Source organism: Chaetodon trifascialis, chromosome 5 (genome assembly GCF_039877785.1).
Source record: "Chaetodon trifascialis isolate fChaTrf1 chromosome 5, fChaTrf1.hap1, whole genome shotgun sequence".
NCBI lineage: Eukaryota > Metazoa > Chordata > Actinopteri > Chaetodontiformes > Chaetodontidae > Chaetodon > Chaetodon trifascialis.
Genome location: NC_092060.1, coordinates 25,488,678 through 25,511,528, shown reverse-complemented (window position 1 = coordinate 25,511,528; position 22,851 = coordinate 25,488,678). Strand labels below are relative to the sequence as shown.

The 22,851-nt window shown below is 42.1% G+C and overlaps 2 protein-coding genes across 4 annotated transcripts in view; one reads left to right on the top strand and one right to left on the bottom strand.

Moving 5' to 3' along the window:
- glrbb (glycine receptor, beta b) overlaps positions 1 to 7,399 on the bottom strand; it is a 28,101-nt gene extending 20,702 nt beyond the window's left edge. The window contains exons 1-4 of one of the 2 annotated variants that reach the window (XM_070962622.1): positions 7,155 to 7,399; positions 6,851 to 7,002; positions 3,683 to 3,821; positions 1,290 to 1,396 (exon numbers count right to left, since the gene is read on the bottom strand). In XM_070962622.1, the coding sequence (XP_070818723.1) occupies positions 1,290 to 1,396; positions 3,683 to 3,804 (229 nt within the window). In that variant the 5' untranslated portion in view covers positions 3,805 to 3,821; positions 6,851 to 7,002; positions 7,155 to 7,399. The other variant, XM_070962621.1, reaches the window with a different exon arrangement.
- An 8,176-nt stretch (positions 7,400 to 15,575) lies between these two features.
- pdgfc (platelet derived growth factor c) overlaps positions 15,576 to 22,851 on the top strand; it is a 45,154-nt gene continuing 37,878 nt past the window's right edge. For both annotated transcript variants that reach the window (XM_070962838.1, XM_070962837.1), the window contains exon 1: positions 15,576 to 16,261. In XM_070962838.1, coding sequence (XP_070818939.1) covers positions 16,150 to 16,261 — 112 coding nt within the window. In that variant the 5' untranslated portion in view covers positions 15,576 to 16,149. The remainder of the gene's footprint in view (positions 16,262 to 22,851) is intronic.

Genomic DNA, 22,851 nt, shown 5'->3' with positions numbered 1-22,851 from the left:
GTCTTCATTTCTAGATGTGGCACCTGCTGATTGAACTGATCATGTTACTGATCAGGATTTGTGAAAGACTTTATCAACATTGCAAAGTAATAAAAATACCCTCTTATCCCCTCTGCTTAGCTAACGCTGCAAAGACATATACTGGAATCTCTCTCCAGTCAGCCGTTTGCATAAACTAATAAAATCCTTGATGAATGCCGCCTGCTCACTCTGCTTTGAATAAATGATTTCCTTTGAGGTGTTTACCGGGGACTCAGGACTTTCACAGGATAAATTCTATCAAGCAATTCACAAAATTAATGTGCATATTATGGAGGTGGCGTATAGCTCACATCCTCCATGCATTAATGCAACCATGCAAACTAATTAATATTCATGAAATACTTCTAGGTGTTGGCTTAAAATTCCCTGTATGGCCTATAAAAGCAGCTCGCCATTTTACAGGCCTGGGCAAAGTCGTGCATAAGGCACAGTTTAGGGTGTTATTTGGGAGATTATGACATGGATGTTAATGGACACCGAGCTTTCAGCCCACCCTGAAATCAAGAGCAGATGTTTGGCCGTTGGACCAGTCGGAGAGGGAGCTGATTCTGCTCACAACACATCAAACATCGAGTCCCAGATACAGCTGCCAAGTGCCAGAGGATGGAAACTCACTGAGGATCTACCTGAAGACTGGTAAGCCCATCAGTCACACGCAGAGGACGGCCAATCACTCCTTTGTTATTTTTATGGCTGTTTCTGTGAGACTGGTACTCCCTACAGTGTGACCTGTGCACTAACTTGAATAACATGGATTGGTGGTGGACAGCAAAGAATGAAAAGGAGGTGGTACATTTTACAGGCATAGATTTACTTGTTTCTGCAGAATTTAATGTTTCTAATTAATATTCAGAAATAAGTTTAGTCCTAAAGTACACAAACTCACACTATATGTTATTTCTTTAAGATTTGACACAGATTTGCATCCCCATAACAGCCTGTGTGTGTAATCAACACCATATTGTTCTGTCATTGAGGGAAGAGAGAAAGTCAGCCCAGAGCGTCATCTTATCGTAACTGCACTGTAGAACATGTTACACATGCAAGTGTATGCACAACAGGAAATTCATTTTCATTAATGTCTCAAGGCCCATTTATGCCGAGGCCTGCTCCTGCATCAAGTTTATTGAAGAAATGTGGAGGTGCACATTCATAGTATACTCATTTCTTTAATTAGCATGACAGCACTGCAGCAAAAATGTAAATTAAAAATAGACAGAGACAGATGAAGAGGAAAAGAGACTTGCCTTTGAAGTTGGGCCTTATTCTGGGATCATAGCTGATCAGTAACCTGTTCAAGATGTTACTGGTTGAATTTGCAGGGACTCTGGCCAGATCCTCAGATGACAGCTGTCTGCAAACAAAGGAGACAGAGGGGGAACTGTAGGCACGATTACATTAGCAGGTCAAATTCCTGGCAGATGAAAAGCTCAGATGCACGGAGCACCCACTTCCACTCTATACTTTTTTGATTAAACTATAACCTGAGAGCCAACAGTTGGGATTAAATTAGCATTTTAGCATTAGGAATAAGCAAGGGGAAGTTGACATGCTCCTTCACGCAGACAGAGAATATTTATTCAATGTTCTAGGACAATTACATAACGTCTACAATGTGTTATGTCCTTAAGCATAATATTTCTCAAGAAACTACAGAAAGAAGCCAAGCTAGCAGCTCTGTGAGGCTGTACTTAGATGTAGCTGTGCTCTGAGCTAGCATGCTAACATGCTCACACTGACAGTGTTAGCATGCTGATGTTTACCGTTTTTACCGTCTTAGCATGTTATCACGCTAAAATTAGCAAATTAGCAGTAAACACAGTCCAATTGGAACTACTTTGTGTCAGGATATTTGAAGATACAGGCGTCAAATGCTTGATACAGCTCAGTAAAAAGCTCAATGTAAAGTACAGCAAACAGCTAAAAATGATTTTTCCCCATTTTTCCAGATTTTTTTTAGCTGCTTTGAGAAAAAAAAAACCTGTAAAGGATTGAGTCAATTAATCTGCCATGTGGATGTCAAAGAGCATAAATGACTTTTCGAGACAACAATATATCCACTTTTTATTTGAGCCTAAAGTGAAAATTTCCCCTTGAACCGCCCGGCAAAATAGCAAAAAACATCTGTTGACTGAAAATTACCACTTTAACATAAAGTGATGACTTTCAAAGACGTGCAGCCAAACATCATTTGTTTTCTGAGGTTGACGGATGAAAAAACAATGGGACAAAGAGAGGGAAAGGGGAAAGGGGAGAATGGGATCTGGCAGGAGAGGAAGGAGAAAAAGAAAGCCTCCTTGTGGGTGGCAATGAATTCTCCTGCCAAAGAATTTCCCCTTCTCAAAGCACTTTACATATCATTATGTAAACCTTATCATGCACTGAGGATGAGTTAAAGTGCTCCGCAGGAATGCTGCGCACTGTGTACGTTCTGCGGTTCCTCTGATCAAAGTGAAACACATAATTCCTATCCACTAAACCCCTTTTTTTTCTCTTTTAACAGACCCTTCTGACAACCTCAAGCACAACAGCTAAACTGGAACCAAGTGGTTCCCTTGATCCGCAAAGGCATCCGCAGCACTAAACACGAAATATGTCATACAGCTTACACTTGCCAATACTGGGACTACATCAAACGCTCTCTCCCTCCTTTCAGGAAGTTTCATTGTCGAGCCATTTGTTACCATTTAAGGAAGTAGAGGGTGCAGCTCTCCACTGCACAGAGGCAATGGACGGTCCAAAGGCATGTTAATACAGATTGATGTTCATTCCCTGATGAGACATACAGCATGCAGGATTTACCTGTTTAGTTTGTCCACGACCTTTACAACTTCCTTACACAGTCGCACGTTTGCAGGCAGCTGGCAAAGAGTGACCACCAGTCTTGTGCAAGAAGCGGTGACATTTTTTAAACATGTCACATTGCAGGCAGTCAGTTTATTTAACACCACGTGCTTTTGGTGGATTTGGTGTTGGTGCGCATTGTTCCAAATTGGCTGTGTTACAGTCTCGAATCGGACTTGAGGAGCTCTGCGGTGAAGCAGCGGATGAGATTTGGTCAAACACGACTGGTGGATAAAGACTGAAAAGTAAGATCCATGAGGTGTGAAGTAGTTACGCTTTAAATAAATGCTTAACTGCCAATACTGCGGACATTAAAGGGGAGCTCCACCGATTTAACACAAATAAGTCTGTTTACAAGTCACTGACTCCGCCAATGAACAACAGAAAGTCTGTGTCATGAACCAGGAGTGATGCAGTTTCAAAGACACGAGTTCCAGCCAGGTGATTTTAATGAAAATGTTGGATTGTGGGAAATGTAGTCAGACTTGCTGCATTGATTTTCAGTATTTTTCTGAATCTGTGTCATGCGAGCCCTCAACTTTACACAAGTGCAACACTAAATCCCTGAGTTACCCTCATATACACGTGCAGTCATGCAATGAATATACAATTTTGAGAAAACCAGTCACACATGTCAAAGATTTAGAAATTCTTTCGAGCAGATAGCCACCTTGAAACAGCCTTAACATGCTGTCATTACTGCTCTTAGCATTCGCAATAAAATCTGCATGAAGTCCACAGGTTCGGCTGTCTTTCGCACCATATGACAGCACAAAGTGTTTGCTTCCATACTTACGACGGACAGTAAACCTGCTTTCCTTTTTTCTTTCCCTTCTTTGTCCCTTTTTCTTTGGCAGATCCTCCCTCAAAACAAAGTGAGAGGACTAATAGGAAGATAGCAAGCTTCTTAACGCCCATTCTGGTGGCAGTTGAGCCTGTGGAGGACAAAAGAAACCACAACGTTAAAATTACTCAGTCTTAAAGACAGAATATGAAGGATGAATCAGTGTGTAGACTCACGCAAAATTAATACCTCTCAATAGTTTCTTATGACCCACTACAAGTGTGTGGCCGTGACTGTGTCTGCAGAGACCGCCGCACCTTTGGGCAGTGGGTGTGTAACCAACAAATCCTGCTGGTTTGCACTCATTTGCACACGAGGACAGATGCTACCCAAGCTCTTCCCTCAGTGGGCGTATAAAGCTTGATTTCCTGACATGATGCATCCCCTTCACTCTGGATGCATGTCACATAGAGTAAATGTCTAAAATATAAATGAATCATTCTGACATGGTTTGATCAAGTAGTGCAAGTTCAAGCGTAAATCCAATCAGTGGAGTAATGCACCTGAATAACGATGGTCATCCAGGACTCGTCGGAGGAACGTGACCTCCAAAGGATGGCTGGAGTAAATACTACCTGAAATGTCCTCAGTCTAGCACCAGCAGGAAAAAAAACAGCTGTAGCTTTTCTTTGTTATCGCCACAGTTGACGATCTTATCTCTGTAAACTACATAATTTGTTTTGATCTATGATAGCTGCGGTGTTACAGCTTAATCCTCTCTCACACCACAAATGCTAAAATGGATGAGATAATAAGGTACGGTGTGTTTACCATGAGTCTGTTTGTTATACAATCCAGAGGCCTCACAGTAACACAACTTTACATATACAAATGTTCACTTCTACGCAAAAGCAGCACATTTTTGCATTTCTTGATAGCAGCCATTAATCAGCTAGCCGCCATAGTACCTGTGTGATTCATTCCACATCTCGGAAAGCGATGCCCTTTCATTGCACAGGGACACTGAGACTAACAGCAAAGCCAACAGTCTCACCCCCCCCGCCCTGCCAGCAAGACTGTATATTAACTGAAGCAGTTTATTGTCTAGACAGAGACAGTCTCGCTCTCTCTCTCACCGCCTTGGCCCAGTAACTCCCTGACTGCTCCTCGCCTGCACATTGATCATCATCTCTCTCCGCTGGAAATCATTTCCAGCGCTCCGCTCCGCGCCTTTTGTCGCCACGCAAACACCTCGTCTCGCCCCGAGCTCAGTCAACATTGTCTTATCAGGAAGTTGGTGGAGAAAATTTCCGACGTGTCAACACTGACCCACGCGTGTCAGATGGCAGCAGCTGGAAGTGATGTTTAACTTGGCAACAGAGCGCATTTCTTAGAAACCGCTTCTTGTGTGACCTCCAGGTCCTACAGCGCGTCCCGTCTTCCTTCTGGTCTTTTCTCTACATGTCATCTCCCATCTCTGACCATCTACTCCAGCCAGGAGGATAAAAGAGCACAGGGCAGATATGCAACCAGTATGCATGCCACTGAAGAGCTTAAATGAGTTTTACTATAAAAATATAACAAAACCTTGACTTTGCACTTAATCTTATGACCAATGGCATGAACACACAGCACATCACTGCACTCTCTCCTCACCTTTTTAGCTCAAAGCTTTTAATAACTGTCCAACGAACCCTTTCTCGGAGGTCACCATGTGTCTTTAAGATGTGAGCAGATTGATCAAAAGTCATTCCCTTTTCAGGTTTTTTTAATTTTAAGGTTTTACAGTCCTAAAGAGGTGAAACTCTTCTGTATTTCAGAGGAAAAAATACTTAAAAAGTGAAAGACACAGTTTTGAGCACAGCGCTTTGGCACCAAAGCGGTTTTCGAATCATCTCACTACCCGAAAGATTTGTCTTGTGATGCGACCACTCCAGGGGGGACGTTGTGTCCTTGGATTTTTACATTTTAAGAGTTTATTTGAGACCTGAAGAGGTAAATCTCAATATTTCATGAGAAACAATATATATTGAAGTCACAGAAATGTATTATGGTCGTCATGCAGATACGATAAAATAAAAAAATGACTCTCATTAAAAAATATTAAAAATTAAGTTCATTACAACTACATGAGGTGCACAGCTCTCACACACCTCCTCTCCACTACACAAGGCCTTATCAGCCAAACTTTAAGACTAAATAAAGCCATTCTGACAGGCTGTTTGCTGTTTTTGAGGTGACATATGCGTGGTGTATTGGAGCAGATTTAAAAAACTTTTTAACTTCATTGATCTTGTGCTGAAGCTCACACTCATCTTCAGCTTTGCTGTGTGCACATTCTTAAAATTATAAACAACCAGGACATGATCCACACCCCTGCTGAGATGATCCCCGTGCAGAGGAGTGTGGGCTCAGCTGAGAACGAGTCCATAAATTGACCTTGGCACTGCCTGAGTCAACTCTGTGCCACACTGTAGAACACTGCCCTTGTTGTGTTTTACTGCTAGCAGTGTAAAAACTGCAGAGGCTTTGTCACACAGCGGCTGACAGTGACTCAAGCAGCCCTGCATGGTCTGCCCCATGGGTCCAAGGTCAATAAGCAATTCTGCTCTGCACAGATAACTTCCTCAGCGGTGCATTTTTAGATTCAGGACCGTAAACGTGCTGTTGAATGAAAAACAAATGCCGTCAAAAGGTGAGAATATCTAGGCAAATGAGTGATTTGTTAATAGCTAACATACTAAAGCTGTGCAATTTGGTGTAGGTATTTTGCTTACATTTAAGTGGCGCATCTGGTGTTCTTATCTAACTGTAAGATGCTTTCAGCCACTAGGAAAGGCCTGTGCTTTGCTTATCAACGTACTGATATGCCACCAGGGCAAAACAACCAGCCTGCCCCGGCACTCACAACCTGTGGCTGCACGTCGTGCTGGTTCTGTTTGGAACAAGGAAAAGTAAGTAACAGAGGCTGACACTTGCCCGAAGCCTGAGCATGAGAGGAGCAGAGGGGCTGGAGTGGGAACAGCACAGCAAACAGCGACCACCATGACGAGGAGGGGAGGGGGGGGGGTGTGCAGGAAGAGGATGCCTGCACGTATGGACGCGATCATGCGATTTCACCTCACATGAGCGCACGTTAGGAACAGAAATAAGACCAAAGTGCGGCGCATTCACACTTACCGTTTGGCTTTGGCACCTGTCAATTCCTTAGAAAACTCGACCCCGTGAAGCTGACTGTGCAAGTAGTCGTTAACAGAGGCTTCCAGACCACTCGCTGTCTTTCTTTTCCATTCTGCTCTCCGCTCTCCTCTCTGAAGCAATTTGTTGAATGGCTTTCGGGGAAAGAAGAAAAGTTACATCTCGGCAAATTGCCAATTTTTTTCTATTTCCGCGCCCGGTTTGTTGTTATTTTGGAACCAGTGTGTATATGGCTGCTGCCCTTTCGCCTCAGCTCGGGATGCCCAAGATGGAGGCTTGCGTGTACCTGTCATGCAACATGCGCAGTAGCGGCTGCACGGAGCCGGAGAGCATCATCAGTCCTCCCATCAGCACCACGGACAGCCGCTCCCCGCCTCCACAGCCACAGCCGCTGCTGAACGCTGAAACGTGACGTGACGGCGGGGAGAAGAAATGCTCTGCTTCACGTGATGGGCGTGAACGTCTCACTCTTATAGCGGTGTCTGTGTGGTATTTAGCGGCAGATGGACGTGAACAGTGAGGCTGGATCATAATGGACCAGAAAACAAAGACTACATTATGGATGCAGTACAGTACAAGCTCAGGGCTTCCGCTGATATTTACTGGTGGGAATTCTGTAGTATTTCAATATCAGACCAGGCTTTACACACTCATTTATATCAAATGTGATGGACGTTCGTTTATTTATATAGAAAAAGGAAGAAAAAATATATATATTAAAGGACCAGTTTGTTATTTTTTGACCATGTATTAAGCTATATTTGCTAACTGAAATTATACACGTGTTTACAAACATCTCTGATCTAAACAGACGTTTAATATCAAAATAATAATAATAGAAATTAATAAATTAACTTTATTTATATGGCACTTTTCTTAGTGAGGTTACCAAAGTGCTTTACACAAGAAGAAAGAAACTAACGAACTCATGCATGAGTTGAAATATATATGTATATATATATATGTATATATGTAAGTTATACGTTAAAGTAAGATATTAATTTTTTTGATCCCACACCGGGGAAATTAAGTCATTGCGGCCAGCATTACAAATATATATATATATATATATATATATATATATATATATATATATATATTATACTTTAATGGTAATAATAGGCGCATTGGACATTTTTACTTCTGCTGCTAATGCTTTTTTCTGAGTGTTTTTATTTTACTTAAAAATTACATATGTTAATACTTCGTCCACCACAGAGGAGAAGAGTTGAATCAGCTCCATTACAGTCTTTCAGCACATAGCTTTTCAGTCATATCACACGAGATCAGTCACTCAGATTCAGCCGTTAGCTCTGCACATTAAAATACATTGGCATCAGTTTGGGGGTCACAGCATGGTGGCGGGGGGATCCCTTTTGTTTAAAAGACTGATAAACAGATAACTGATGGAGCCAGTGATGAATGACTAAATATTAGAAGCTTGAACACATTTGGCATGGGACCAAACAGTTACAAGCTCGTCAAATATTATCACTCAATATGGTCACAACACTGATTTTACATCCAGCCAATGAGTTAAAGGACTTTTATGCAGCACGTGATTGATGTTCCTCTTCAGTACAAAGTTTTCTGCATGAAGTTGAGCTTTCTGCTGGTGGTGAGCAGTATCTCAAGTTGTCTTCCTGCTCCAGAAATGTGAGTCTGAGAACGCACAGAAACGGCAGAATCCTGCTCATCCCCGTCCCACAACACGTGTGTGTATCAGGCTTAGATATAAGCTTGGATATAATGTCGACAACTGCTAATGTGAGGGAGTTTCCTGTCTGAGAACAGCCACATGCTGTAGTTGGAATCTTTAAAAATGGTTTAGGTGGATTATCATGCCTGTAACCGCACCTGGAATTACATTTTCCAAACAGAGGCTGTGTTGTAACACGATATAATAAAATTTAGGGGAATCAAATTCTAAAGCAGAAGTACTGAAAACAATGAAAAGACTGTTATGAGTATAGAGCAGCTATCAGCTACTTACTATCAGTCTTTTTATCACTTGAAACTTAGCTTTTCAATTTTAACATGAACCAAATGGCTCAATAAAATCTGAGGCAGTCTTTCAGCATTGATCCCAAATACAATTGATCATCTCAGTGATGATAGAAATTACTTTTAATGTCCTGTACTGAATTCCCTCAACAGATTTGGCATCCATTACAACAAAACCACCGCACTCGCCTGGATTTGGTTGTGGTTTCGACTTTTCTAAAAAACGTGTCATTTTTCATTCGCATCTCGAGATAAATTGAGACACATTAAAAGAGCTGAGCAGGAAGCCCGATCTTTTGTTCTCGCAGTGGGAAAAAAAAACCATCGCAGGACGCCACCGGGCTGAGTTTTTCCCACCATTTTGATCCATATCTCATTCATCACCTCACGTCAAACAACTTGGGAGGCCTTTCCACATCGATCCCCGTGGTATAATTTTGACTGACAAGGCATTCCATTTACATACACAAATTAATCAGCACCATATGCATAGAGATTAATGATTTATGTCACTGGGCATGGTTCTGGTGTTACAATCAAGAGGCATGCAATCGAGCACAAGGATCCTTTTGTGCTTTCTACAGAAATGTTCTCTGGCTGGCGACGAGCCACGTGCCTGACGGACAACCATGTGCCACTCCAGAACTCTGTCAGGCTGGACTGAGCCAATCCGTTGTGGTTATACCTGGCATGCAGGCCACACTTCTACCACTGCTAGCACAGAGGAGTTAAATCTGCTGTCACAGCCTTAGTCAAGTGAGAGGTTTTGAAGGGAAACTCGTCGCCACTAAACATCTTTTTCACGATGTGCTGCTAAGTTACGTGTTTGTTTTCCACTCAGAAGTGATGGCAAGTTCTTTAACTAAACCCAGAGAAGCTTCGTGGACGTAAATTTTGCTCATTGACAAGATAAGCAGCTTGGAAGAGGAAGAGGCGCGTGTTATATGAGCTGTCACAGTGAATGAGACTCAAATGAAAATCATGGAGGGCGAGGATAAAACAAAGGCCGGCAGGACTGATTGGATTCGGGTTTTTTCAGCTTGCTTTTAAAGTAATTTTGGTGACTTCTTTCTTGTTTTAGCAAACCTTTATTTAACCCGGGAAGTCCCCTTGAGATCACAAAATCTCTTTTTGATGGCAGCCCTGGCCAAGACAGCAGCATTGCAGTGAATGGTAGCATTATGCATTGTTGTGGGTAAAGAACTACAAATGAAAAACTAAATGCCGGGGGTGTGGGGATGTCTGATTGTTATTTGTGAATCGTACTGTAAATACTGTTCATGGGATTCACTCTTCAAGGATAGTTACACAATAAACTTCTTTTCCTTGCCAGCACATCTATTATGATAATTACAGATTTTTTTTTTTTCTGTTAATCTCTTAACAAGCACCTCGTTTTGTGCATGTCTGAAAATGACATACCCAAAATAAAATGGTTACTGTTCTCCAACTTTTCTGCTGTTGTCCTGATCCTGGTCTCTTTCACATTCACTGCTGTTACATCAAAATTAAAAAAAAACTGCCAGTCGCCTATTTAAAGAAATCTTTTCTTTTCACATTTATGCTTTGTTTTCACTCAAAATAAGACCAGTTTGTGCTTTTATACAATGTAGAATTTATCAGAGTTGACTGAGGATTCAGCTGGATGGCATCCAAAATATGGGGACAATCCCCCCATACCCTCCCAGCTGACATTTGGGCCACAGCTTGTTAAAGAAAATTGCTGTGATTCTTATCTTTTTTTCTATTTCAAAATGTGCAAATAAAATAAAAACGAGTGCTTTATTGTCTGCATCATATGCTCTCATTACAGCAGCACAGTAAACAGGTTTCACAGGACACGGACCTGTTCCTATTTGCTGAGTTCTCCGTTTAGTTATCGATCAAAGTCTCTGGCCTCTGCGTGACGCTTCCTCGATACGACCTGTAAACAAAACATGTATGAGCCATTACACGCTAGAACTGAGGGACTTTAACACAAGACAGATTTGATTTTGTGTTAAAGATCAGATCTTTCAACAGCACTGACCCGTACATACAATCCAAATTGCACAAGAAGAGTAGAAGTATGCACGGAGTTGCAGGTTTGCAGATGCTCAGCCTCGTATAATTCATCACTGCACAATGCTGGGCTCCAGTACAACATTGTATTGATGAAGTGTGGCAGCGCAGTGGGTTTGACCCCTGGATGATCAAATAAGCAGAATGCCGTAATGGAAACTGAGTCGTCCCCGTCAGCAGACATTTAGTGAGTGCAACACTAACGAAGATTACAGTATGATGGAGGCACCGAGCCAGGAAGCTGTTCTGGACGTGACTCTCTACTCAGGGGTAAAGAGGGAATTCCTCAAGGAAGAAGATATCCAACAAAAACGAGATATCCAACATTTGTGAATTCCTCTGAAAACATCACAGGTTTTTGTTGAAGGTTGTAGTAAACTAACAGTCGTTTGCTTGCAACATAACAGCCTTTCTGTTTATGCGATCAGATAGATTCCTGAGAAATGAACACCACCTGAGATTAAGTTTTCTTTCTTCTGTATTCATATTATTTCAATAACACAGAAAAGCTCATAAATCCAAAAGAGGAATCCTGTTCTCACGCCTGCTTGTACCATCACACCGCACAACGCTTTATTTTCAGAGCATCCAGGAGCTAAAACAAACACAATCAGGCAGTCGGTGTCACAAAAGGAACAAGTGAATTTAAATTGAATTCAGTTCAGGTTCTGCTGTGAAACACTGGCTGCAGACAAATGAAATGGGTAAAAGCATCGGACAAGAATATCAGTGTTTGGTGGAATTATGGTAATGGGCAGACACAACATGAAGATGCTGATCTGGGGCCAGATAATGAACTGTTTCACAGCACCTGAGCAAAGTGCCCAAAGTGCTTTAGCTGACAGACTTTATCACATGTATTATATCTTTTATATAAATGACTCAAGACTCAAAGTGACTGTTTAATTAACCACCTTAATTACCTCTATTGAACAGGGCCTGGGCACAGAACTTTACATTTTATACCACTTTATACTTCTATTCCACTGCATTTTAAGAGAAATACTGAACATTTTGCTCCACTATATTCATCTGACAGCTATATTTACTCTGCAGATAATGACTTAACATGCAAAATAAATGATCAGCTGAGAAATTATGATGCAATACCCTTGATTAAATAGCCCAGCAGCGTATGAGGTACTCGCAATTGGCTCCAACTTAAGCAGCTAAAACATTAAATAACTGCTTACATATGAAGTCTTTACTTTTAATGGTGACAATATGCACAAATACTTGGTCCACTTGAGCAGAGAAGAGCTGAATTAGCTCCATTAAAATCTTCAAGGTTGTTGTTAGTGAATCTGTTTGATTACATCATATTAACCAGGTAATCACATTACTGTGACCACACCCGGGAAATGATGATGCGAATATCTGACTACAAATGACGACTTTGGTTTTCCTACAAAATAGAGCAACTTGCAGTTGAGTGCAACAGTGCCACGGCAGAATAAATCTGAATTTCCAGCCAGTAAGAAACACTTAAAGATGATCTTCTTAATCCAGATGAAGCCCTTGGTCTCAGCCCCATTTGAGAAGCAGCAGGTTCTCATCATGATGACCGTCTGGGGTTTCTGAGTCATCCAGTGTTTTTCTACGAAAGGAAACTACGAGCCAGGCACTGAAAAGTGGCACTTTAACCTTCTTTTCTGTATTAATAATGGGCGTTTTTAGGTGGAAATCAAATATGTGTGAAAATGAAGGCTCCGGCCCCCAAGCGATCCTGAACAGGATAAGCAGATTAGAAAATGGATGGATGGATGATTCCATTAAAACACAGCATGTTAATGTGTTTCTCCTGGATTTATCTGATTCTCATGAGGTCAAAACAAGTGTTGTTCTGTCCAGAACTGAGAAATCAGTCACAATGCCAGCTGTGTTCAAGGGGCAAAGACCTGACTGTAGCCCTAAGGGGCACCACCAGGGGGCTCTGGTTTCAAAGCCAAGTGCAGCCTGCAGGGGCAATTAATCACCCTGACGCCACGTTTTTACATCTCTAACTTAAGCAGACTTTAATATCCACACAAATTAAGGATCTCGCTAATATGTGAAAGTGTGTCCATGTATTGAAAGACAGAGCGCCCTTAGAGCAAACATTACTACAACCTTGTATCTGTGTTTTCAATGATAAGACCCCATCATAACAGTGTAAAAGACGTCAATTTGTTAGAAATTCTGAGAAAATGTGAGTCATTTCTTTCTAAATTCATCTGCTGGCGCATTTCCCACTCGCAGCGAAGACCGCAGATGAGTCCTCGCAGGACCACACAGCAAAAGCTCCTGCGGCTGCTACGGGAGGTTTTACCATATAAATGAAGTCATCTCAAAGGCCTTTTGCCTTCAAGGTGCAATAATGAGCCACGATCTGGATTTAGCAAACATGTCCGCTCCCTTGTGTTTCACTTCATTTCACCTGGAACAAAACCGGTGTTCCGCAGACAGCGTGACAGATGCGTTGTGTAATACAGACTGATTGGGAGAGGGCATTTGTTTGTTTGACAGAATGTGTCCCAAAAAGGCAAGCAAGTCTAATGGGATTTAGCTGGGAGCCGCCGACTGTGAATTCTCTCTTGTATACATTTCCATGTCCAGCCTGCCGGGTGGACACAAAGCCCTCCTTGCTGGCATGTCTCTGTATGTTAGCTATGACCCAAAAGCTCTGCCTTGTTTCTAATTTCCTCTGTTTATTATATTTCTTTGTATCAAAGCCTCCACGTTTCACAAGACCACCGTGGAAGCGGCAATCAAATGTGAACAACGAGACAAAATACCCAGCTTTTACAGACAAAACCTCAAGGGGTGAATGAGTGTGTGTGTGTGTGTGTGTGTGTGTGTGTGTGTGTGTGTGTGTGTGTGTGTGTGTGTGTGTGTGTGTGTGTGTGTGTGTGTGTGTGTGTGTGTGTGTGTGTGTGCAAAAGAGAGAGGGATTCCACAATGTTGAAGTGCTGACATCTGCTGCAGGCCCTTGCAGGGCTGGAATGTGATACTCTCCTTTACACAAAGGGCCTTGGCCCTTGCAGCAGGCACAAGAAGACCTCTATATGCCCCTCTCCACGGGGGCAGCACACGTATGAAATGACTGTATCAATGCCCCATGCCTTCCTTTCCCAGCCATTAACTTTGATTAAAACCACAAAACCTTCCTTCATACCTTGGTGCGGGAGAGATGGCTGCTCTGCACTCTCTTTGAGGTGGTAGTTTCCAAGCTATGTGAGACTGGGGGTAAATTGCTTCAGCATTGCATCATGTGTCTGGCCCAATGGGTTCAATATGTCTCGAGCTCTGCTTTGATTGTTGTGTCTGTGCTGCAGCATACTCACCATACAGTGGGGGGATACACTGGTGGATTTTGCCAACAATAGAATGGGAGGAACCACATGAAAAGCAGTTGATGAGGTACAACAGTGTGCCGGGGAGAAAGGAAATTGGGAACAGGAGGGAGTATTGTTCCAAGCGGTGTCTCCGCTTTGATATGACAAATTGAGAAGCCCTTAAACATTTCCTTGCGCAGAAACATTTAGGCAGAATGCACAACAGCGTGTTGAAAAGTCTTGTGTGGGTACACATTTATCTTTCATCTCTCTGTGGGGAAAATGAATCGAGGCTTTAAACAATCACTCCATGGTTACAATGAGCTTAGTTAGGCATATTTTCTTATGGAAAGTTTCCTGTTGAATAATGAAGCCGCTCATGTGATGTGCACTGTGGACTTCATTGTTTAACCATGTATATGTTATAAATTTGATGGACCATGATGCACGGGGCAAAAAATGCAAGTGAGGCCACAAGGATGAAGCCCAACAGAAAGAAGTAGAAAGAAAAGGAAACTTATGAGCGCTAACACAGAGGGAGCAAATGAGACACACACAGTAGCAAGTGATCTTTGTCATATTTGATTTTCTTTCCCAAATTGTCACAACAGAGCTTTCTTTTTCACTGACGTTGGTTAACTACCCAGAAAAACTAGTCAGTTCTGTAAAATGCACCATGATTAACAAAAGTATACAGAAATCACTTTAATTTTATAAAAGCATGTCTTGTATTGTGTGATGATGATGTGCAGAGAAAGAGAAAATCTTCTTATCTCTGTTGTTATTTATTTGTTTATTTTGAGTGTGACAGAATCCTTCATTTTCTGTCTAATTTTACCGGATTCAGCAGTTGTGAAAAGGTTCTTCTGAAGTAAAGAGGAACAAGACAGACAATTCACAATCATCAGACTTTTAAAATGTTCAGGTTTTTGAACTGAGCTCCAAAAAATGTCCATTCGTGATCATTTCACCTCTTTCTATTGTTGAGGAATGCCGTTATCTTGAGAATTGCCTCGTATTGAGACTCTTCTGATCATAACTGCCTCTGCTGAGCCGCTTTACTCTTGTGGAAACACATTTCCTGAAAACTGCTGGAAACGCGTGAAACTCTTTGCAACAAGTGGGACTGTATTTGCCAAATTGAGACTAAAATGGGTGAAACCCCTCATTGGACCAGGCAGCAGCGGAATAGTTAACATGCCAGGGAGTTTCCTCGGCTGGGAAGTTGTGCTTTATGTATAGCACCTGTTGTGCTGTCAGTTGGCAGTCTCCAAAAACCCAACCCTCGCCGCGCAGCGATATTTTATCTCAGTCTCCACCAAGTTATGACTCAAGACCTCGCCAGACAACAGAACTCGTCTCGGTGTTGCGAATGGTTTCGGGGTACAGACTGTATCAGGTTGCTGGACTCTCTCGCTGTCTCTCTGTGAGAGCTTTTGCTGTAATGCGTAAAGATCTGCAGGGATTTATTCAGAGTCAAGAACGCACCGTGGACGCGCGCTTTAGCCAAAATGCATCTGCGCCTTTCTAACGACCTCGTACCATAAATGATATGCCTACAAAAGGACGCTTTTACAACTAATTCCAGGATTATAATTACTTAAAGCCAAACTTTGTCCACTCAGTATCCAACTTTCCACAGAACCAACAGGTGCGCACTTGCGTTGCGCAGAAGCGGCTGGTCTGGAGGCTTTGGAGGAGGATTTGACTTGATTTAGGGAGATATAAATTTCACTTTTTTCCAGAAGGACTGATGATTAAGATTATGTGGATTCTACTCTGCGTTTATCCTCTCCAAATGTGTCCAAAACAGCACCGCTGTCCTGTAAACGACGCATGTGTGTGGTGATACAAACCATCCCGTCAACAGCGCTTTGAGATCGCCAACCACCACTCATCCAAATGATCCTACCATTATTCTTCCTTCTTGCATCGCTTCTGCAACAATATGGCTCGGAAGCTGAATCAAGTCATGTCAGCAAGTTTCACCCTCCAGGTGTAAAGGAGCAAAACGGTGAGTTTTCATTGCAGTTTGCAACATGTAGAAAAGTTAAGAAATGGAACATGAGTATCGCGCACACTCAACCAAATGTTTATTCTAACTGGGCTTGCAGCCATTCTTTTAAAACGCACATCTTGCTTCGGTTTAAACAGCAATGAATGAGCGTTTCATTCAGTTCAAACAGCATTATCCTGGATAGGAAGTGCAAAATTACCTTTTACCTTTAAAGTGTACCCGTGTATGTTTAAGGGGGAAAACCCTCTGAAATTCCAGGTCCCCCGGGAAAAGTTCTCCCTGTGATCATAAAAAAGGCTCCATTCATGCAGCAGTAGTGGCTCCGGGCGATGTAATTTGCTTACCCTCTGAAACGCGCTAAGCTGCACTATCAAATTAAAAAAAAAAAAAAGCTTTCTCAGTGTTTAATATTGCGTCCACGTCAGGCTGAAATTGATGGTGTATCTACACTGAGATGGATTAAGGACGTAATTGCCCTCCAATGATTTCTTGCCATCATGGGCAATTTGGCAATCAAGTTCTTTGTTTTTAGTGTGTTGGCGCGCGCGTGTGGGCGCGAGCGTGCAGTGGGGAGCGTCTGTCCATCTCTCGAACCTCCAAAACAACTGATTTTTGCTTTGCAGTGATGCACTTCATGCACGACTTACTTTGTCTTTTCATCCTCTTGGAATTCTGTTAATCCTCAGATTCTTTACTTCTCCCCACAAAACACTTGACTTACATTGTTATACTTCAACTCATGTTTTCATAGGCTGCATGATATGATATGTATGCAAAAGGGTGGTTAAGAACTACATTACCAAGCCAGGATACATTGGCAGTAGAATTATAGGCTACAATGACAGTTTTGCCATAGTCCATCTTTAATTGGCTTTTGCACAATCCTTTACATGCTGTACAAGCCTATAAAGCAGGAGCAGTAAAATCAAGTCCTACAACTCTTCTTTAGAGGATAAGTACGTCAGATGGATCTCCCTGAGCTAATTAAAATGGTGAAGCAAGTGTTGTGCATGAGGACGATTTTGTAAAACTCCAAAACAAAAATGTTGCTCCTAATAATGGCTTACACCTGATCTACACAGCTTTAGCAAATCATTTGTAAAGTGCAATAAATAGTCAAAGATTTGCATTGGACTGACATGTTGAAAGAGATTTACACAACAACATTAAGAGACAGCAGGACCTCACAGAGGACAGTTCGAAGTAGCAACATGCCTGCATCCTGCAGATGTTGCCCTGGTCAAACTCCATTCATTACCCAGTCGTGTAGAGCCAGTGGGTTTGACTGGCCTTGTGTGAGGACATGCCGCGCTGACTTCACTACAGTAACAGTCAAGGCTGGGAAATCAGAGCCTCCCGCGGGGATGTCCAGGTTTAATCAGGACGGCTGAGAAAGGAAAACAACAGGGAGGAGAGAAGGGAGGGAAAGGGATGAAGGAGGTGGGTGAGGAGGAGGGGGATCTGTGGGGTGGAGAGATGTTAAACTGTCAAAGAACTCTTTAAAACAGCGGTCACACATTGGCTGAGCGCGAAGCTGGCCAGGCTGTCTGTAACCTTTGACTGGAGCGTCTGAGTGCTCACTGTTCTGGCGTGCTTGATTGCTGATGCTCTGTGAGACAATTTGATATCGATCTGAGGGAGGGGAAAGAGCCAGACCTGTCTGGCATGTTTAGTAGTAGTTGCCTGGAGAGTTATGGTCAACAGTCGTATTAAACTTGGCAAGCAGCTGCGGATGACTCCATACGATATCAGAGGGGGCTGTCTCCCATTGAGGGCAGTGCTGTGTGGAGTAACCGTCTGTCACAATAAATGGACAAAAGTCTCGAAAAAGTTAACAGAATGGGTATGAACTCTGAAATGTAAATTTTATGCGTTGTGGTCATAAATAATGTGAACATTTCCTTCCTCTACTACTGAGGGTTATGTTACAATAACATTTATAGCACATGCCATTTTCATGTGTTCGCCACATGGCTATAAGGTTTCATGGTTATTAGGAAAAACCATTGCTAAAAATGACGTCTGCAGTTGCACCATAAAATTATTTGTATGGTTTTAGTCATGAAATAGGCCTGAAAGCAAATGCATGCACCCATCCAGCCCGACCACCAGCTCGACCTCTGCTTTTGTCTACAAATTTTTGTTTTCTTGTGAGAATTAAATCTTTCAGAGTGATTTTACCGAGCATGTTATTTTAGGATCTCAGGCTCATTTTTCATGATGGTTATTAACAGGATTGCACTGTTTTGTCTACTTTTCTACTGAAATCCAAAGCTGATTAACAGTTTTATGATTATGTTAAGCAGCTCAAAGCACTTGCTTTTGTCTGGTTAAATACTGTAATTGTCAATGGCGACCTGAAGTGGATTTTTCAACATTTAACCAAACCTAAAATCTTTCTTCTTAAGTGTTTTAGTTGCCAACACCTAACAACATATGATGCATGATCCACAGACAGTATCGTTTCTTCTGAAAGGCATTTAGAAAAACTAATCAGTAGCATATAAATATATTTCTTAAGAGGCATAGATGATTTGTCAATAAACTTCAGAATTTATAGTTTGCAGATTTAATAGAGTGGCATTTCCCCCCTTAAGCAAATAGATTCAAGCATATCACCACTGAGCTATACACTGTAGCTGCACCTTGTCTTCAAGCATACTAGCTAATGGCCTCTATAAGCTTGTTTCATTACACGGAGATGGCCTTTGTTCATGCTACGGTGTTTACAATGGCTTTTTCTATTAGGCTGTGATTTGCTGGCAGGGCTGCCAGTTGTGTGCACATCCAGCTGAAGATGCAGCTCAGCTTCTCAATCTCACAGGTCATCTCAGGGGGCGCCTCATCATAGCACTTCTCTTAGTTAAGTGGTCTGGCTTTGCTTTCCCATAGATGGCTGCTTTTCACCCCCACCTAGCCCACCCGTAAGCACAGGCCCAGGCCTTATTAGAAAAGAATGGCTGCAAATATTAGTAGGAGTATTAGGAGGAGATGTGGATTACCTGCAGATATTCCCACATAGAGCAGAGCACCACTGGAGGAAGGTATGCAACGCGCTAGACCTGCCAATGATCACAGAGGCTGCTGTTCCGCTAAAGATTACGAGATTAGGGGGAGGACTGGGGTTATAAAGGTCACAGGCCCATGTGGAACATGTGCGGTTTTTCACGTATACATGCATATATGGAGGGTTGAAGATACAGAGGTGCATTGTGCATTCATTAGATTATGATGCAGACAAATAAGCAGTTTAGAGCGGGGACTTAAAAAGCAGGAAAGAGAGTGGGTGGCCCTGTTTGGAACCATGACTGTTTCAGGTGTAATGTGCAGCGTACGTCATCCATTCATTCATAGATGGCTGAGAACAGTTGTTAATGGCACACTTTAAAGGTAGTGAAGTGGGAGGAGTTATTTTGGTCATTCAGGGTTCAGCAAGTAAAAGTCCCATTCATTTCTTAGATAGGCAATGTTAGTTGACTGGCAGCTGAAGCACTTCTAAGGCTTGTAAAGGCACAAAAACTCCTCAGTTTGAACGACTGAAGATTAGCAAATGCATCAGAAAATGTTTGGTTCTTTTATAAAAAGCCAAAGGTACAACCCTGTACATAAAAAAATAAAAACTCGCCACTAATGGCAAGAGACGAAAAGACATTCTCCTTCACAGAAACATAATAATGCATTCAGAAGTTTAAATTAACTCACGTTCGGATTTGGGGAAACTGTAACTGTTGCAATGACAGAGCTTGCGTCTTCCCCTTAGAAAAAGCAGCTGAAACCATCATTAATACCAAACTCATATTAAAAAAGACTTCAAAGAAAAGTTGAAAGAATTCAAATTCTCATGGTCATAACATAAACCTGATGTATTTCTTATATTAAATTACTCAGGAGATGCTTCTGAGGATGTACAGCGATTAAAAATAAAGTGAGTTCCACTTCGATAGTCTGACACTTTTAGCTGTAAAGCTGTTTGAAACAAACATCTTCTTACACACAAAGTCAGGCATCATTGTGTTTCTCCTTCTCTGCCAGTTGTTACCAAATCTGTCCTGACTAGACCAAACATAGTGATTTATACACTGTAGGTGTAAGCTCTTCTGCTGGCAGCTACAAGTGTGGCCAGCTGGCATTCAAGTTTCCACTATGTTATTTTAAGTGGTTTCCATAGTGCTTAACTCTGTGTTTTAATTTGAAATTACGATACGCCTCTTAAACCAGTGAAACAAAACTAGCCGGTCTTGGAATCTCCATTCATTCTTTAATACAGGTCAGATGTTTCCTGAGCCTGCTTCCCTGGGAAAGCTTGTTTCCAGTTAGACGAGGCTGTACTTTGATGGATTTGCTTGAATGAATGAATGCAGCACTCTGCAGTTAATCATTGTAGTGGGCAGTGCAATAGCAGCCGGTATGCTCGGCTGAATTAAAACCATCAAAGAAAATGGACGGCTCGAATGTTCAATGAACTCAGCAGGAAGCAGAGAGGGCAGCCACTACACTGAGTATATCACTATTGTCAGATGAAAACCACACTTAGAAAAAGAGGTTTGTCAGGGTGGTTAGCATGATTTCTCATTTTCTAAATGAAGCCTTTGGTTTTTATTTTGAACAATGGATTTTCAGCCTCTTTCTCAGGCCCCTCCAACCTGAAAGTCTCTAAGCACATCCGTTCCCATGTAAATATTCAGTGTAAGTAAGAACAAGAAAATCCCCAAATCTGCAGTTATGTGATTTTTCCACGATAGCAGCAGAAGCAACCCTCGACCAGTGAATACAGGCATGTCTATGTCTGCTGGCGGGAGGAGTTTTTCCCCTCAACATCTCACTCTGGAGTCGGGGACCCTGGATAACAGTGTCTATGTTTTCCCTGTCAGCACTATTTGAACGTGAAGTGCTGTATTTGGCAAGGAAAGCATGCCACCGCCTGCCTGCTGTTTGTCATTTCAGGCAGCGAGAGCGCCGTCTCCCCCACCTCCTCAAGCAGCCAAGGGAGTTTTCAAGGGATCTGGGTCACATGTTTAAGCTCTACTGGAGAAGAAATGTTCTCCACCGACACCACGTCTGTCTGTGCCCAGCTAAATCAATGTTAGTGAGCTTGTATTTGCTTGCAGTCAGTGCTTTGGCCAGTGATGGTCCAATGAAGTCAAAATCAGTAACACCTTGGTCGCCAAAACGCGGATGAGCACTTGGGGAGCAGCACAACAAGCGATAAACACAACCTGAAAAAGGTGATATGGCAGATGTGTTAGCAAACAGTTTACACATCGTGCAGTAGCGCTTACATTTATTTAGAGTCATGTTTTTGAGCATCTGAAATCAGAAAGTGATGACATTCTCAATAAAGCTGACTAAGAGTACTGCAAAGTTACACCGTCCCTCATTCACTTTCACCTGAGTTTTGGGCTCCACCAGCCAAGAGTGAAATATCAGCATTAAGTCTCCACAGGAAGTACAGCACAGTGATTAATCCAACACATGTACAGTAGAGTCCACAAGAGCAAAAGTAAAAACAGTACATAACATGACATCAGCATTTAGCCAACAGTCACAAAGAATGTTGTATTAGCAGCACGTTAGCCTCAGATAGCTAGTTTAATGGCTACCTTGTTTAGCAATAAACTGATCGCTAAAAACTAGACCAACAAATCACAAATCTACAACCACAAAACAGCTGTAATAATAAAGTACCATGGATATTTGTGAATGGCCAGTATCAGAAGTTTAGCTTGTGTACTTGCAGCAGGTGTGTCTGGAACTGGGTCAGGGTGTTCGTGAGAAAATGCAAACATTGCCTAGATAAATAATGTCTTAAAAATTCTATATATATTACATGTTGCACTTTGTTTCTCTCTCCTCAGCTTCTGTAATGGTTTCATTGGCCTCCAACAGGAAGCCCGCTCTCTGAAGTGTTAGCAGTTCGCAGATAAGGGTTCCACCATCAGCTCGGCAATATCATTTCAAACGTTTGGCTTTGTCTGTTTTTCAGTGACAATGCCTGTTCTGAAAGCCGCCACTACATTTGCAGTCAAAAAGATTTTATATAATCACTTTCCCTCAGAAGCAAAATAAATACAGATATCATTTCTATCATGTTGTTTATCCTTTTTATCATGTTTTTTCCTTATCTAGCGGAAGGGTTTGCTGAATATTATCAGCTGTTCATGCACAAATGAGTCAAGTAGCTGCAGTCTGACCAGCTGGCACAGAGCAAAGCAGCACCACATGAAGCAGACTGAATAAAAGAAAGCAAAAAGAAAGAGAGTAATTGTGAGTCGAATGCATGCCTCTGAGACTCCCAGAGCAGAAAAATGTACAGTAAATAAATGCAGACTTCCAAACACGGTACTGGAAATAGTCCCTTTGCTAACATTGATTATGACGGGCAGAAGGAAGTGTCTAAACATGAAGGGTGGAGTATGTCTGCCTTAAGTCAAGATGACTTGTCAGAGCAAATACCTGTCATTCAGTGCGAGTTAGCATCGTTTCCTCTGCCCCCTTTGTTTTTTTACCGGCCGGATTGTTGTCCTGACCTGTGTTTTACTGCTCTCGCTGTCATATTAGTGTCGAGGGTCAACACATCTACAAAGGAA